The following is an 18,998-nucleotide window of genomic DNA, read 5'->3' on the forward strand; positions in this document are numbered from 1 at the left end:
TTCAGGTATGTGGTGGGTACCTGGGTATTCCTATTATTATTATTCTTTAAAATGTGCACATATGGGTTACATTCACATATGTATATTTTACAATTAAAATTTGTTTAAAAAATCCAGTGAGGTTTTAAGGAGAGCCCTTACAAAATCGTTCGCATCAACAACTTCTAGGCTGTGAGGATTTCCTTTTTACTATGGCTCAAACAAAATAGAGAATTCCCTTGGCTTCTGAGGCTGATGAAAGGTGAAAAACCTTCAGCTGTAACCCCTATTTCAAAAGTTCTTGCTCTTCACAGCTGCCTCATTGTTCTCAATTATTTCCATGAGTATTCCAACACAAACGTGATTTTATAAATATGTTTGCAAATTTAAAATGTCATCTGTTTACTTTTTAGCTTCCAAGTAAAGTTTCATTTTTTTTTTAAAGGGCAAGCGGTTCCTTAATTTAAAAAATTTGAAAACAGCCAGTGTCCTCCAGTTAAAAGCAACTTTTGGACACCTCACATCAAATACAGTTGTCCTTTATTAGTGAAAGCTTCCCCGCAGAACCTTAGAAGACCAGTTTCTAAGAGAGGAATGAGTCATCTCTAGTTGGGAAAAGAGTATGCGAATCCAGCCCAACTCTACTCTGCCCCTTTGCTCCACTCCTACTAGACGCCCAGAAAATGCTCTCCCTTCTCTCACCCACAAGCCTTCCCATCCCTCACGGACCCCTGGGGCTTCTTCCGGGAAACCAGAGGCCCGCCCACTCAGTGAGCCCCGCCCTATCCCGGCCCCGCCCCTCGGGGCTCCCGGAAAGCTCTGCGAGCGCTCTACGGGAGGCGGGCCTGCTCGGGCTCGCAGCAGGGCAGCCGTGGGCTCTTTGTATTCCCAGCATCCACGTCTCGGACGGCCGAGTCTCTACTGCTGGCTGAATTCCTAGACCCTGGTGAGTGGCTGGAGGATTCTGGGCCCTGCAGACGAGGTTTTGGCCGGCACCAGGGCCACCTCCCAGCGCCTGTGCGCTCACCCGCCAGCCAATCTGCTCGCCTGCAGACGGCGTTTTACCTTGCGCCCCTCTGGCCGGCGGCTGGCGGCTTCAAGCTGCGAGCTTTGGGACCTTGGGACACCCTACTCTGTTACTCTTACCCCTTATTTTGTCTGGGTTAGTTTTATTGCCTTCTATGTACTGCTTTATCTCGACCCTGCTGGCGTCGTCTCTGCCATATTTGGAGCGGAACCTCCTGTCGCCTCGGTTTTCCCTTCCCTCCCCAGCAAGCTGGGTATTTCGGGAGTGACGGAAGCCTTTCAGAGCCTTGTCCTTTTGTCCCCAAACTCGGCCTTGAGCCTTGGGGGCAGGTGGGAAGGTCGAGGCCTACTGGGCTTGGGCTATAGCAGGAAGGTGGCGGGCTCCGGTCTCCAGCCGCCCGGGCGTCCGGAGAGGAGAGCGAGGGTGGGGAGGCCGAGGCAGAAATGGGTTTTCTATTCACCTGTTCACACGTTTGGCACTATCATCTTAGACTGTTCTCGTTTGCTAAATCGCAGGGTGCAACTCTGCTGGAATAGTATCTTTTCCCATTTTCTAAAGGAGCAAATTGAAATTTAGGCAGTTAGGATAGTTTGTTTTCGTTTCAATGTTGCAAGACCCTGCGGATAAGAGTTAAGGGAAAATGCGGAAGTGCTTTAAAAAATAAATAAAGCAAGGGAGGAAAATGTTAATTATGTGACCTTAAAAATGCTAATAGGACTAGAATGGGTTGATAATGGTAAAGTATTTAGACAATAGTTTGAAAGAAAAATACAAAATAAAATCTAGGTATTGTTAATATTAAGTTACGTTGTTTGCACATCGTTTTCATGACAATGTGTTACTCCTTTCATGTTGAGCTATATGAAAACCATGAAAAAATAGTGTTGTGTAGTGAATCTTGCGGATTTTCAGGCTCTGCATAAAACATTACCACAGCTGTTGGCTTTTAGTCACACAATTAATAGTAAGTGTATGATAAGATAATAAACTTTCTTCAGATTAAATTTGGACTACAGTTTTTGAGTAGGTAACAGATAATCGTTGTTTTCTAAATCCAGAATCTTTAAATGAAAACATGATCACATGTCAGCAGTTTTCATCTGTCACAAAATTTTATGGTGTTATATTCTCTAAACTTGATTTGTCTAAAATGTTGTAGGAAGGTGGAATAAGATGAGGTCAAGAGCTTGAATTCTAGAGCCATACTTCTCTGCTCCTTGCTAGTTGCTTAACCTCAGACAGGTTACTTAGCCATTTGTTAGCCCAGAGACTTGGAAAAAGTTACCAAATGCTTTGTGACTTGGAAAAAGTTACCAAATGCTTTGTACCTTAGTTCAGTCATCTGTAAAATGGTATTAAAAAGAAGTTCTACATCATAGATTGTTGGGAAGATTAAAATGGAAAGGTGAGATTATGCTTAACTGAATTTCTGTTAACGAAAGGGTACAGGTGTTTACATTAAAACCGACCTAAGCAAGGAACTCGTGATACAGAAATGGATTTTGAAAGTTCCATGTGTCTTCTAGTGTTAGTTATATTTTTCTACAATGGCTTCTTAGAAACTAATATTAGGACACAGCTAGAAAAAGAAAAAAGCAACCAGAAATCTGTATAATAATAAATAATTAAAAAGTGAAATTTTTTTGTCTTTTCTGAGTAATTGGGTAGGAGCTAATCCTTTTCGAAATCATAATTGATATCACACTAATTCTGAATCTTTTATATCTCACTAGACCTCCAAGTCAAAAACAATCATTTCAAAGATTAAAAGACCTCCAAATCACCAAACACAAAAATAGAAGCCATAGAGTTTCAAAAGAACATATTATTTCTATGTATTATTATGTCATGTAAACTGCCCTTTGAAGATACTAGATTTTCATTACCCAGTACCTTGAGTATTGAGTACATTACTACTTTGGGAACCTTTACATCTGCAATTAACTTGGAATTTTTTTCTCTGAGGTGACTTCTGAAACTTCTTTCTTTTGTTGAAACCAAATAAGTAATTCTACCACTCCTTTTCTACTAAAAATCGTTAGACCCGCAAGGCATCTCAAGTTTCATCGTTTTGCTAAGTTGGACATGATAACTTTTATTAAAATGGATTTTTGAAATTATTAGATCTATCTATGATTCTTCCTATATAATATGTTTAGTATAGACTGAACATGTCAACAATATGTACAGTCAGTAGAATCTGTTTATACACATACTGCCCAAATAGATACCAATGTCAAAAACAAAAGGGCCAGAAATTAAATTCTGTAAGCTGAACACTTAATGGCCACTGACTAAATGTAAGATATATTGGGTTCTACTAGAGTGTAAAGGTAAGGACTCCATTTCTGAACCTTATGGAACAATCTAGTAGGGGGTATAATACATTAAATAGCATGAAGCAATACATTAAAAAAGCCAGTTTAAAAGGTAGGTAATGGTGTAATAATAGACTGTATGGGAAAGTGAGCACTTTTCACCCTGGAATCATTGGGAGAGGTATCAAGAAGAGGCAACAGTTCAGCCTTGTCTTGAAGGATTAGAGTAGTATTTCAGAAGTTAACTATATGGAGAATAGGTATTTAGAGAGAGTAAACTATGTGTTGGTTATTGATTGCTTGCCAGACACCCATCTTTAATAATAATCATCATGAGAATAAATAATTGTTCATATTTATTCAGTGTTACACTAAGCCAGAAATGATTCTAAGGATTTTATAACATTAACTTATTTCATCCTCACCAAAATCCTCTGAATGAGGTAATAACTCATGAAGATGAGAAAAGAAGCAGGGAAAAGATCAAGCCACTTGTAAAGGTGAAATGGCTAAAAGAAGGCACAGCTAGAATTTGAACCCAGGCATTTGAACTGCAGAGCCCATACTTTTAATCACAGTGGATTGCTGCCTTTATTTAGGTTGAGATGACTTATTGTTCACTGAGATCAGGAGGTTGGGGTAGAGCCAGTGGATCACCTATAATGATGTGATAAACATTTTAAGTGAATGAATTAAATAAAAGGAAAAGAGAAATTAGATTTAGAGGCAAAAGGGGGGGAAATGCGGCTTTTATAAATAGATATTTTGTGTTTTGTGTTCATCCATAGCTCTGAGAAATGAATCTAACAAATAGAAAAATGTCTCAGAACTATTTGTTTCATATATTTCTTCACTTTTCTTTTTTTAAAATCCGATCAGTATTTACATTTGATTAAACATTACCCTTTTACATTTTATTTCACGTACATTATCTTGCATGATTTACAGAACAACTTTGTCAGAAAACAGAACAGTTAATTTTTTTCTTTTAAGACGATTAAAAAAAAACAGGGTCACACAATTAGGTCAACATAGCTGATTTGAACTTAGATCTTCAGATTTCAAAATCAGTATCCTTTCCATTATGTATCCTGACTCTTCCATGCATTTCACCCATTCAGCTGATCAACATTTCAAAAACCAATGTTTTACTAATTTCTGAATCTAGTAGTCATTCCTCCCATTCTCTATGATTGGTCAATATTCATTACCATTATTTCCTTATAAAATACCTACTCCAAACAAACTTTTCTTCCTTATGAAATATTATGTTCTAATTTTAGAGGACAGCATAAGAAAATATCACTGAGTAAATGATTACCCAGAGGTAATCATTATACATGTTTAAGTACACTTCCTTCCTCTCAGTAGTTGAGATCATATTATATCCATAATTTTTTTTTCTACTTAATGGCTTGTCAAAATTTTTACCTTCTTTAAGTAAAGGGATGGATTTGTTTTTATCTTGACAACTTGGAAATTTTAAGACAGCAAATCATAGAAGCAGGTCAAAATGGTTATCTCATCCTATATTCCTATGCACAACGCTGTCACATTCCATATATAGGAATATCACTCCCTGGAGTCCTGCAGTGCAAAGCTTAAGGACTGTATGAGTTGGTCGTTGCCCAAAATAAGCAGATATTATGTTAGTTCATGTCCTCCAGTTTGCTGGTGATAGTCTTTTTTTTTTTCTTTTCCATTTTCAAATAATTTTAGACTTAAAGAAAAGATTCAAAAATAATACGAACAACTCGACAATCCCTGTATATTTTTCCTGCAGCTACACCAAATGGTAATATTTTGCCACATTTGCTTTATCATTACACACACACACATACACACTTCTATATTACATTGTATATAATTTTACATACATATTATATGTAATATGTGTACATATGCATATATATGCATATATGTATACATATATGTATATGTGGGTACATATCTGTGTGCGTATCTTAATATGTTGTCTGATGTATCTTTGTGATTAGATCTGGACTAATACTGACAGAAATACCACAGCAGTTATTCTGTGTTCTTCTTAGAGCATCCACTCTGTAGACTGAAGATATCTACTTATTCAAAATTAACTGCTAAAGTTAATTTTGATCACTTGTTTAAGGCAGTGTCTGCTAGGTTCTGCATTGCTAAGTTACTATGTCTCTCTTTGTAGTTAATTGGATATCTTTTGGGGGGGAGATGCTTTGCCAATATGTAGATATCCTGTTTCTCATAAACCCTGCTTCTTTTAACCCCTCATTTAATATCCATTAATGATTCTTCCTTGATACAGTTATGGTAGTAGTCAAATAGTGATAGTCCAATTCCATTATTCCATCTAAATTTATTAGTTGGTATTCTAAAATGTCTTCTTTATTCCATTTATTTATTTTTACATTATAAAAATGTCAGTATAGATTCATGAATTCTTATTGTAATGTCTATAATTTTTTATTCTTCGTCATTATTTTGATGCTGAAATTGTCCCAGATTTAGTCAGTAGTTGCCCCTTCAAGCTGACTCCTGTGTCCTATGGACGTGTCTCTACAGTTTTTGACTACTTCCTGATTTTCTGGCAAGATGTCCCAAGCTCATCTGGTACTTTCTCAGCCACGTTCTTGGAATCAACCTGGTTCTATCAAGTAGACAGGGCTACATACAGTTCAGAGTCTTGTCATCAGATGTGTTTATTGATGCCAGGATTTCTTTGGTTCTGTACTCTCTTAGTGGACAGAGCTAGGAAATAAATTGCATGTATTTATATGTGTATACACCCACCTACCCCCCCACACACTCCTATTTATTGATATTTTAAAAGCCATACATCTATACTGATAATGCCAATTGCAATCTGACAACACAAGTTTTGGTTTAGCCTCCCACTTCCTACATTTGTAACTCACTTTTTTTTTTGTCAGTGAAAAACCTGGGCCCCATTTCGCAGCATATATTGCTTATTTTTACAATACACATTAAGTATTTTAAGAATTACTAACCTGTTTCGTAGCAAAAAATAACCCACTTACTAACTGGAGTTTAACATTAAATATTTTTGTTTGTTTTGCATATGTGAAATATAATGTGGCTCAAAAAGACAAAACTGCATAAAATGTTATACTCAGAGAAGAGTTACTTCCATTCTGTACCCTTCTACCCCATTTTCATCTCCCCTTATTTTCCACCCAGTTTCTAACTCTGAAGATAATCAACCTTATTAGATTCTTGTTTTTCTGTGTTCCTTTTGCTCACTTGAGAAAATGTATTTTTTCTTACTTGCATTTTGCTTTTTTCATTTAGCCAGTATATCCAGAAAATCACTTTCTGTCATCTCAAAGAGCTCTTTCTCATTTTTTTCTGAATACTTAACATTTTACAATTACAAACAATGCTGTACGTGAACTTATGTACTTGGTTGTGATTTTCAAGGTAAATTCCATGAAGTAGGGTTGCTGAGTCAAAAGGAAAATGGTTGTGTAATTTTGTTAGATATTGCCAATTCCCCAAAAATGTACAAATTTGCATTCACTGGCAATGCATAGGAGTGCTTCTCACTGTCTTGCCAACAAAATGTAGTTTCATACTTTTTATTTTTTGCCAATCTCATAGATAATAATTGATACCTTTGTGAGGTTTTAATTTATATTTTTCTAGTTTTGAGTGACACAGAAGATCCTGCAAATATTTTCATTAGTTTGTCAGTTCTTTCACTTTATTTTATAGTGCTTTTGATATATATATTTAATGATTAATGTAGTTAAATTAATCTGTTTTTTATTTATTGCATCTGAATTTTGAGTCATAGGTATAGAAAACCTTTCACTATACTAAGGATATAAGGGAATTCAGGTGGGATTATATAAGTATTTGAATGATTCTAGCCCTAAAACTTAATTTTTCTTTGAGAGATTAGGGTAGGAAATAGGGGAGGTTATTTAAAACCTCTGATTCAAAAGTAGCTGCAGAGACGCTGAGAATATAAGTAGAAAGTGGCAGCTGAGAAAATGAACAGAGCTTTTGGTAGTTTCATGGCTCTTTGGGGACCATAATTGGAATTCAGGGCCCTTCCAAAGCCCATCCTAGAGGAGGGATCTTGATAAATACCTGTGACTTTGATTTCAGAACCCATGAGTATAAAGGAGTAAAGATGAATCAGAAATACACCAAATCTTCGGAAGGACTTATACCTAGTTTTGAAGATTTCAATCTGTGATTATATTAAGATACTCTTCCTCTACCCTAGAAGTCTTCAAGAAGCAAAAATAAGCTTTCTCTGAAGGAAAATAATATATAGAGCCTCACATTGTGTCTGAAAATTTTCATATGTGATATCTGGCATTCAGTAAAAAAAATAACCTAGCCTATAAAAAAAGAGTTACTGTACAGATATTAAGAGGAAAAAACCAAACAGGCAATAGAAACAGAATCCTAAGATTTCAGATTCAGGTTATTAGAGGTGGACTTTAAATAAATGGGATTAAAAAATTCAAGGAGTTAAAAGAGTAGATGGAAAATTTTAGCAGAGAACTGATATCTCTAAGAAGAGTCAAATGGAAGTTCTAAGACTAAAATTATAACTGAAATTAGTTAATCACTGCTGAAGAGAATCAGGAAACTGAAAATAGTTCAGAAGTAAATATTCAGACAACCATGGAGAGACAAAAGGAGGAAAATTTTAAAAAATATTTAAGAAACACATGGGACATAAAATTCTGATATGTGTAATATATTCCATAATGAGAGATGAGAGAGCAAGAGAGCAATAATTGAGCAAAAGCAATATTTGAAGAGATAATGTTCAAGAGTTTTACAAAACTAAGGAAAGTTACCAACCCAGAGATTGAAGAGGCACTTTGAACCTCAAGCAAGATAAAATTTAAGAGAACTGTACTCCTATATATTCCATAGGAAAACAGCTGAAAACCAAAGATGAAGAGAAAAAATATTAAAAGTAACCAGAGAAAAAGAAAATACATTATCCTTAAAGGAATAAAGAGAAAAAATAATAGTTGGATTTTCATCATAAACAAAGACAGAAGTTAAGGGTGGTGCTGAAAGAAAATAATTACGAATATAGAAGTGTATACATAAAAAGTCCAAGTGAAGACAAAATAAAGATACTTTCAAACAAAGTAATATGAAAAGAGTATCAGCAGACCAACACCAAAGACTCTATTAAAGGGAATTATTTCTTCATCCTAAGGGAGATTATTTTAAATGGAAATATGGAGATGGAGCAAGTGAAGAACAAAGGAAAGAGTAAATATAATGAACATTGACTGTACAGAACAATATAATATCTGGAGGGGTATAAGGTATATGTAAAAAACCAAAATATACCAAAATAAGAGCCAAAAGTTGGGGCAGGGATAAAGGAAACAAAATCTTCTAAGAGTGCTTTCATTGTTTAAGAAACAGTAAAGTTCTAATTCTTACTGGATTTTGACAAGTGAGAGTACATGCTTGTAATCACTAAGATAACTAAATTAATAGCAAAGAGATTGTATGATTAACAAGGAAATAGCGAAGAATGAAACAATTAAAAATAAGATAAGAGAGAAAATAGGGCCAGTAAGAAGGAATCCAAAAGGAAAGCAAGTAGAAGGGTAAGGGTAGATTTAAGGATAAAAGTAGGAAGTAGATTTAAAGCTATAGTAGCCATATTTGTAGAATTGAAAATGTGCTGAATACTATAATTATTGGACAGAGACTATCAGATTAGATTAAAACCAACAATAACAATGCCATATTTCAAAAAAAAAACTAGTCATTTAAGGTGACGATGAGGTGATAAAAATAATATTCTGTGCCAACATGAGCCCAATAAAATATGTTATAGCTATATTAATATTAGAGTGGAATTTAAGTCAAAACCCATCAGTAGAGAAGGGAAGGAACATTTTGTTATAAAACAAGATTTAATACTTCAGGAAACTATAACTCCTAAATTTGTCTCCACATAATAACATCAGTGACAGTTATATAATGTAAGCAGTTATAGACATGGCATAATGATGGTGGGGGATTTTTAACACAAGTTGAAGAAAGATGAGTGAGAATATGAAAACTATAACCCACATGCTTAGTGTATTTGGTTTGGTAGACATATGTAGAACTCAGTAACCACTAGCTGCAGAATATATATTCCTTTCTGGTGCATATGGGATACCTAACAAAATTGTTCATAGGTTGAGCCTTAAAGCAAGTCTCAACATATTTCAAAGGATTGAAATCACACCAGGAATGTTTTCAGTTGACTCACACTAGAAATCAATAACAAAAACATGTAAATTTATTTATAAATTTAAAAAATTAAGTAGCTGAAGCCCATTTCAGGACAAAGCCTCATATTGAAGAGTAACTTCTGGAAATAACTTTCAAGTTGAGCAGGGTAGGAACAAAATAAAAGTGAGGGAAATAAAAAATTCCAGGTAAATGTGGGAATGGAGTAAACCCCAACTGATCTTGGAAAAAAATTCAAGGCCATATTAAAACTTCACAAAAACAAATGAAGAATGATTGCTAGAGTTGTGAAGCTAGAAAAATTGTCATGATTGAACATTCATTTCAAACATTAAGGAAAAATTATTTCATGTAATATTTAGCAACAAAAAAAATAATTTCAGTCAAATTCCATGTAAAGTCATTATGGGCAAAAAAGTTAAACTTGTAAATACTTGAAGCATGCCAGAGAACCATGTTCATAAATATATAACAACTGTAATCTAATATTTAAATAGAAGTAAACAAAGTAATTATGTCAGATATGAATGAACAAGTAAATTACAATTATGAAAACTCAGAAATGAGAGAATATTAAGATAATTAAAATCGACAAAATTCATATTCCTAACTGAAGACTAGAAGACAAACGTAACAGATAATGCCATATGAGAAACAGAGGGTAACAAGACACTTAAAAACCAAAATTAAATGAAGAAAGAGGTGAAAAAGAGAAGGTGCAGTTGTAAAAATTCAGCAAAGATTCAATAAAAGTAATAGCACTTCTTGAAGAAGGAAAGTAGTGAAACAATACTAAAGTTAAAATTGGAAATATTTGCTGACATAAAACAGTAGATGTTACTAGGTTAATTTCTTAATAGGAAGATAAAGGATTTCTTATGTGATTGATTCTGTTTTCTCTACAAAGTATAAGACATGGCTATCTGAAGAGAATAAAGGAAATTGGTGATATAGTAGCACATTTGATGAAAAATGAGAAGGAATGAAATAATTCTTTTGAGGTTAGAAAAGTGAAAGTACTGGGGTATAGTAATAGGCTTGTTAAGCCATCTTGAATGTCCGAAATTTATGGTCATAAATTCAGAGTGAAAAGTCAACATGGTGTGTGTTTTTCTCCAATATCATTAAGTAATTCTGGATTAAGGTCAAGCCAGGCATCATTTATTTGAGGTTCTGCCAGATAAGTATTAAGGAAGGAGAGAAGTAAAGGAAGTTAAGGGTACAGTTGTCCTTTGGTATCCGTGAGGCAGCTTGGATTGGTTCCAGGACCCACGTGGATACCAAAATCTGTGGATGCTCAAATTCCTTATGTAAAGTGGCATAGTACAGTTTGCCCTCTGTATCTGTGGGTTCCTCATCCGTGGATTCAAACAACCTGTGGATATGGAGGGCCTACTGTTTTGCAAATGAGGAAATTTCAGTGCTGGACTATGGCCTATAAACTGCTTCACTAGAGACAAAACATGAAGAAAAAAAGTGATAGTGAAAAAGTGGTAGAATCAGTGGATTAGACATCTCAAAAAGGTAAAGGAATTGACTAAGTGGGAGTACTAAAGTAGAGAGGCTCAAAGCGTGGAAGACTATGTGTAGAAAATGGAAAAAAATGAAATAACGATTTTGATTGAAAATGATGCGATCAAGATTATGAGTATGACACCTGAGTTGGTGAAATGCAGTGGAAGAACAGGTCATTAGAAGTGAGGTAGTCAAAGAGTAAGTTTTTGAAATTCCATTTAATGACTAGGTCTTTAATATACTCATAAATATTTCATTTTTAAATATGAGCTTTTCATTTTATATTTAGAAAATTTTAGTCTCCCTATATGGAATGTTTCCTTTCTATAGTCAGTATATGTAAAATCTTTCCGAATGATGAAGAATATATTCATTTTCTTAAATCCTTAAAATCTTTGTCTGACAAAAATGTAATTGTGATATTTCCAAATACATACTGCTGTTCAGTCTAGCCATATGTAGATTCTTTTGTATATATTAATATTTGATTTTATAGTTAATGTCATAATGCAGTTTAAAATTTTGCAACACTATGGATTTTACTTTTCCTTTTGAATATATTGGAAAATATTGTTAATACCACTTATTAATTACTGTTTTTCAATAAATTACAGCTAAACATTTACCATTTTGGAATTTAAAGTATGACATCATGGCAAAGTTTCGAAGAAGGACTTGCATCACTTTGTCACTTTTTATTCTATTTATTTTCTCTCTGATGATGGGTTTAAAAATGCTGAGACCACATAAAGCTGCTTTTGGAGATCCTTTTGGACTTGACCTTCTTCCAGAAATTCGGCAACAAACTCCTCATTTGGTAAAAACTTTTGATTCCCAAAAGAGTGACAAAATCGGCAGTGAAACAAACGTCAAGAATTTAAAAAGTGTTGAAATCACTGTGAAACCTTCCAAAGCCTCTGAACCTTACCTGGAAGAACTGCCACCTCGGAATTATTATTTACATGTATTTTATTACAGCTGGTATGGCAATCCACAATTTGATGGTAAATATATACATTGGAACCATCCAGTCCTCTCTCATTGGGACCTTAGAATAGCCAAGAAATATCCACAAGGGAAACACAACCCCCCAGATGACATTGGCTCCAGCTTTTACCCTGAGTTGGGAAGTTACAGCTCTCGGGATCCTTCTGTCATTGAAACTCACATGAAACAAATGTACTCAGCTTCAATTGGTAATTATTTTACGTGTGTGTTTAGATATGTGTGTGTATGTATGTGAGTGTGTATGTATATGTATGTGAGTTTGTGTGTATAAATAATTTTTTGTAGAACATTAATTACTAATTAGTCTTCACATTGTTGTTAATTATAATTTTAAGCTTACACACTAAAACTGTTGTTAAGCATCTTTTAACATGTTAACACTAACATTTCTGGATATAATATTTTTATTCATTTTTAATTTAATACTCCTTCTGAATTTTATTAAATTATGATTGACATAAGCTGCAATGAATTCTCTCACTTTGATGTACATCTGTTTAAATATCACCCCAATCGTGAAGTAAAGTATTCCATAGCTTCCCTTATTCAGCCCTCCCTACATTCCAGGAAACTATATATCTTATTTTTATCACTATAGAGTAGTAGTTGTAAATGTTCTATTATTATATAAAAATAGAATCATCCAACACTTAAGTGTGTGTGGGGGGGTGGGGGGGAGTCTTTTGCGCAGTATGCTGTTTTGAAATTTACCCATGTTGTTAACTCTATCAGTAGTTTAGTCATTATTGCTTAATAGTATTCCATTGTATGATTATAGCAATTTGTTTCTGCATTTGTCTTGATGCACATTTGTGATATTTCATACTTTAGGCATGTAGCATAGAATTTGGTCTTTTTTTGTTTGTTTTTTAAACTAGTTTGACAAACTCTTATATTTTAACTCCTGTTTGTTTCATTTATATTTAATGTAATACTGATATGGTTGATTTTAAATGTTTCATTTTGCTATTTGTTTTCTGTTTCTCTGTTCTATTCCTTTTCCTCCTTTTTTCTTCCTTTACTGGTATTGAAAATGTTTATTCCATCTTATATTCTTTTCTGGCTTATTAGATATATTCCTTCATTTTATTTATTTTATGATTGCTCTGACGTTTACAACATGCCTCTTTAACTTAATTGTTGGGAAGTCACAAATTATTCTTATTGTTGTCCCCCCTTCCTCTCAACTTTCTCTTCCCTCTAACTTCTGGCACTCCAATTACACATATTTACATGTTGTCCCACAAGTAAATAATATGAAAAAAATGTGTAATTGGGTGTCTGAAAATTCTTCAATTTATTAATATACCCTTTATAAAACTCTCCCTGTTTGGGTTCCCTCTGTCTTGTTAGTGTCTCTAGCACTAGGGCCACAAGAAGAAATTGGGTATTCTAACATTTTTCTGACTCTTCAGAAGGTGCCAACTCACTGTTGAGCTGATATAGGTATAGAGACATGCAAGACTTTTTCATGAACAAAACAATATAGAGTCCTGTGAATCTACATCAACTATGTGCAAGGTGACTTGTTTTTCTTTTGTGGAGTAATTGGTTACTTTTCAACTATTTTTTGAAAATCTAACATTCTAGTATACATTTATAGCTCTAGTTTCTATGTTGTATGACAAAATATGACATAAAATAGGATTGGTAAATGAGAGAACATTGACTGCTGTGTGTGTATGTATCTGCCTCTATTTACAATTTACTTCTGGAGGGAGAATCTTTCAAAAGACTTTTTTCCTGTTTTCTACAAAGTATTTGTGTCACATTCAAGTCATTTTTGTTATTTCAAGATTGATTTGTTTATGGCTATAAAAGTATACAATGAGGGTGTTTTAAAATCTCAGATGTATAACTTACATATGTACATATACTCATAACACATATAACTATTATATATAAATATATAAATGACATACTGCATATTTTATAATTTTAATTGTGATTAGGAAGAGTTTCAGTTTAGATTTATGCCTAAATTTATAAAGATCTTCCTTCATATATTATTTACTGCTATATAATTTTTTGAACATGAACTGTTTCAAAACATTGTCAACAGTACAATGTTAATTTTAAGTGTTGACAATCACACTATAGATGCAAATATTTTGTTTCTTTGGTTGATTTTCTACTGGGGAACACCTAACACTTGTGAGTAATAAAAGTGACATTACAGTCTATCTGTAAATAAATTATTTCCTTATCAGTTAAATATTGAATTATACTCATTTTATTGAGAAATAACTGACATATAATGTTATATAGGTTTAAGATGTGTAGGATATTGATTTTATATATTTATATTTCAGTATGATTGCCATTATAGCATTAGCTAAAACCTCTATCACATCCCCTAATTATCATTTCTTTAGTGATGGGAATAATTAACACATAGGCTCTTAGCAAGTTTCATGTTTATGATTCAGTTTTGTTGTCTATAATCATTGTACTGCGTATTGTATCTCCAGGTCTTAATTTATATACTAGTTGCAAGTGTGTACCTTAAACAGTATATCTCCCATTTCCCCACTTATGATCCCCTAGTAACCACCCTTCCATTCTGTTTCCTTGTGTTCAATATTTTTTTTTATATTCCACATATAAAAGATAATTTGTAATATTTGTCTTTCTGTGTCTGACTTATCTCACTTAGCATAAATCCTCACTATCCATCATGTTGTTGCAAATGGTAGGATTTCCTTTTTGCTTGTGGCTGAGTAGTATTACAGTTGCATATATATTTATATATATACATATATATTTTATGTATATACATATATATTTCATATATATATAATGGAATATATATACACACACACCACATTTACTCATTGGTGGACACTTAAGTCGTTTTTGTACGTTGGTTATTGTGAAAAGTGCTGCATTAAACTTGGTAGTGCATGTATCACTATAATAACCTGTTTTCATTTCCTTTGGATATATGCCCAGAAGTCAGATTGCTACATCATGTGGTAGTTCTGTTTGTAATTTTTTGAGGAATTCCTGTCCAAGAGTACAGGAATAGTGTACTCTTTAGTACACTATTAGCCATAGTGGCTAAACTGTTTAGAGTCCCAACAGCTGTGCACAAGAGTTCCCTTTTTTTCCCACATCTTCACCAATACTTGTCACTCTTGTTTTCTTGGTGATAACTATTGATACAGCTGTGAAAGGATATCTCACTGTGGTTTTGATCTGATCTTTATGATTTCTTTCCTTCTGCTAACTTTGGGGTTTTTTGGTTCCTCTTTCTCTAATTGCTTTAGGTATAAGGTTTATTTAAGATGTTTCTTGTTTCTTGAGGTAGGATTGTATTGCTATAAACTTCCCTCTTAGAACTGCTTTTACTGCATCCCATAGGTTTTGGGTCATCATGGTTTCATTGTCATTTGTTTCTAGGTATTTTTTGATGTTCTCTTTGATTTTTTCAATGATCTCTTGGTTATTAAGTAGTGTATTCTTTAGCTTCCATGTGTTTGTATTTTTTCCTATAATTGATATCTAGTCTCATAGCATTGTGGTCGGAAAAGATAACTTGATACGATTTCAATTTTCTTACATTTACCAAGGCTGGATTTGTGACTCAAGATATCTATCCTGGAGAATGTTCCATGAGCACTTGAGAAGAAAGTGCATTCTGTTGTTTTTGGATGGAATGTCCTATAAATATCAATTAAGTCAATTTGTTTAATGTATCATTTACAGCTTGTGTTTCCTTATTTTCATTTTGGATGATCTGACCATTGGTGAAAGTGGGGTGTTAAAAGTCCCCTACTATTATTTTGTTACTGTCGATTTCCCCTTTTATGGCTGTTAGCATTTGCCTTATGTATTGAGGTGCTCCTATGTTGGGTGCATAAATATTTACAATTGTTACATCTTCTTCTTGGATTGATCCCTTGATCATTATGTAGTGTCCTTCTTTGTCTCTGGTAATAGTCTTTAAAGTTTATTATGTCTGATATGAGAATTGCTACTCCAGCTTTCATTTGATTTCCATTTGCAAGGAATATCTTTTTCCATTCCCTCACTCTCAGTCTGTATGTGTGCCTGGGTCTGAAGTGGGTCTCTTGTAGACAGCATATATATGGGTCTTATTTTTGTATCCATTCAGCCAGTCTGTGTCTTTTGGTGGGAGCATTTAATCCATTTACATTTAAGGTAATTATTGATATGTATGTTCCTATTACAGTTTTCTTAATTTGGGGGTGTTTGTTATTGTAGGTCTTTTCCTTCTCTTACGTTTTCTGCCTAGAGAAGTTCCTTTAGCATTGGTTGTAAAGCTGGTTTGGTGGTGCTGAATTTGCTTAGCTTTTGCTTGTCTGTAAAGGTTTTAATTTCTCTGTCGAATCTGAATGAAATCCTTGCTGGGTAGAGTAATCTTGGTTGTACGTTTTTCCCTTTCATCACTTTAAATATGTCCTGCCACTCAGTTCTGGCTTTCAGAGTTTCTGCTGAAAGATCAGCTGTTAACCTTATGGGGATTCCCCTGTATGTTATTTGTTGCTTTTCCCTTGCTGCTTTTAAAATTTTTTCTTTGTATTTAATTTTGATAGCTTGATTAGCATGTGTCTTGGTGTTTTTCTCCTTGGGTTTATCCTGTATGGGACTCTGTGCACTTCTTGGACTTGATTGACTATTTCCTTTCCCATATTAGGGAAGTTTACAACTATAATCTCTCCAGATATTTTCTCAGTCCCTTTATTTTTCTTTTCTTCTTCTTCTGGGACCCCTATAATTCGAATGTTGGTGCATTTAATGTTGTCCCAGAGATCTCTAAGACTGCCTTTAACTCTTTTCATCCTTTTATTCTTTATTCTGCTCTGCAATAGTTATTTCCAGTATTTTACCTTCCAGGTCACTTATCCATTCTTCTGCCTTAGTTATTTATTCTGCTATTGATTCCTTCTAGAGAATTTTTAATTTCATTTATTGTGTTGTTCATCATTGTTTGTTTGCTCTTTACTTCTTTTAGGTCTTTGTTAAATGATTCTTGTATTTTCTCCATTCTATTTCCAAGGTTTTGGATCATCTTTACTATCATTATTCTGAATTCTTTTTCAGGTAAACTGCCTATTTCCTCTTCATTTGTTAGGTCTGGTGGGTTTTTACCTTACTCCTTCATCAGCTGTGTGTTTCTCTGTCTTCTCATTTTGCCTAACTTACTGCGTTTGGGGTCTCCTTTTCACAGGCTGCAGGTTCATAGTTCTCATTGTTTTTGGTGTCTGACCCCAGTGGCTAAGGCTGGTTCAGTGGGTTGTGTAGGCTTCCTGGTGCAGGGGACTAGTGCCTATGTTCTGGTGGATGAGGCTGGATTTTGTCTTTCTGGTGGCAGCACCGCGTCCAGTGGTGTGTTTTGGGGTGTCTGTGACCTTATTATGATTTTAGTCAGCCTCTCTGCTAACGGATGGGTTTGTGTTCCTGTCTTGCTAGTTGTTTGGTATAGGGTGTCCAGCACTTTAGCTTGCTGGTCGTTGAGTGGAGCTGGGTCTTATCGTTGAGATGGAGATCTCTGGGAGAGCTTTTGCCTTTTGATTTTACGTGGAACTGGGAGGTCTCCGATGGACCAATGTCCTGAACTCGGCTCTCCCGCCTCAGAGGCACAGGCCTGACACCTGGTTGGAGCACCACAACCCTGTCAGCCACAAGGCTGCTCGTGTTGGAGGGTCTCCTGCAGAGGCGGGGCGTGGCTCTGGCTCACTGTGGGGACAAGGACACTGGCAGCAGAAGTTCTGGGAAGTACTCCTTGGTGTGAGCCCTCCCAGAGTCTCCTCACTGTGGTTTTGATTTGTATTTCCCAGGAGATTCATAATTTTTTACGTACCTGTTGGCCATTTGCATGTCTTCCTTGGAAAAGTGCCTCTTTGGTTCCTCTGCCCATTTAAAAATTGGATTGTTTGCTTTTTTGTTTGTTGTTTGTTACTGAGTTATATGAATTTTTTGTAAATGATGGATATTAATGCCTTATTCATTACATGGTTTGCAAATAATTTCTCCCATTCTGTAGGTGCCTTTTAATTGTGCTATTTTTGCTTTTGCTGTGTAGAAGCTTTTAAGATTGATATAGTTCCACTTGCTGATTTTTTCTTTTGTTATTTTTGCTTTCGGTGTCATATGCAAAATATCAGTGCCAAGACCAATATCAAAGATCTTCCATCCTATGTTTACTTCAGGGTGTTTTATATCAGGTCTTATGTTTACTCTTTGATCCTTTTCAAGGTGATTTTTGTGAATAGTGTAGGATAGGCCCAACTTTCTTTTCTACCTATGGTTATCTAGTTTTCCCAGCATCACTTGTTGAAGAGACTATCCTTTCCCCATAGGCTGTTCTTGGTTCTCTTGTCATGTATTGATTCCTCAAGGTGTAAAGTTAGATTGTGTCTTTGCAGTTTTTCCCATTTCTTTTTTTTTTTTTGGCGGTACACGGGCCTCTCACTGTTGTGGCCTCTCCCGTTGCAGAGCACAGGCTCCGGACGCGCAGGCTCAGCGGCCCTGGCTCACGGGCCCAGCTGCTCCGTGGCATGAGGGATCCTCCCGGACCGGGGCATGAACCCACGTCCCCTGCATCGGCAGGCAGACTCTCAACCACTGCGCCACCAGAGAAGCCCCCCATTTCTTAATATCTGCATTTATCACTGTAAACTTTCTTCTCAGATCTGCTTTTGCAGCATCCCATAGGTTTACATATGATGTGTTTTTATTTTCATGTGTTTTAAGATAATCTTTGATTCCCATTTTGATTTCTTCATTCACCCATTGGTTGTTCATGAGTTTGTTGTTTAGTTTCCATATATTTGTAGATTTTCCAGCTATTTTGATTGTTATAAGTATAGCTGTCCCAGCTTCCTTTTGGTTTCCACTTGCATGGAATATCTTTTCATCCTTTCACTTTGAGTTTATGT

At 34.9% G+C, this 18,998-nt stretch overlaps 1 protein-coding gene across 1 annotated transcript in view; it reads left to right on the forward strand.

Annotated features, from left to right (window-relative positions):
* The first annotated feature begins 771 nt into the window (after nt 1-771).
* Nucleotides 772-18,998, forward strand: part of MANEA (mannosidase endo-alpha) — an 81,233-nt gene continuing 63,006 nt past the window's right edge. The window contains exons 1-2 of the mRNA XM_059083268.2: nt 772-925; nt 11,700-12,281. Of these exons, the coding sequence (XP_058939251.1) occupies nt 11,738-12,281 (544 nt within the window). The 5' untranslated portion in view covers nt 772-925; nt 11,700-11,737. The remainder of the gene's footprint in view (nt 926-11,699; nt 12,282-18,998) is intronic.

The sequence above is a fragment of the Kogia breviceps genome, chromosome 13 (genome assembly GCF_026419965.1).
Source record: "Kogia breviceps isolate mKogBre1 chromosome 13, mKogBre1 haplotype 1, whole genome shotgun sequence".
Lineage (NCBI taxonomy): Eukaryota > Metazoa > Chordata > Mammalia > Artiodactyla > Physeteridae > Kogia > Kogia breviceps.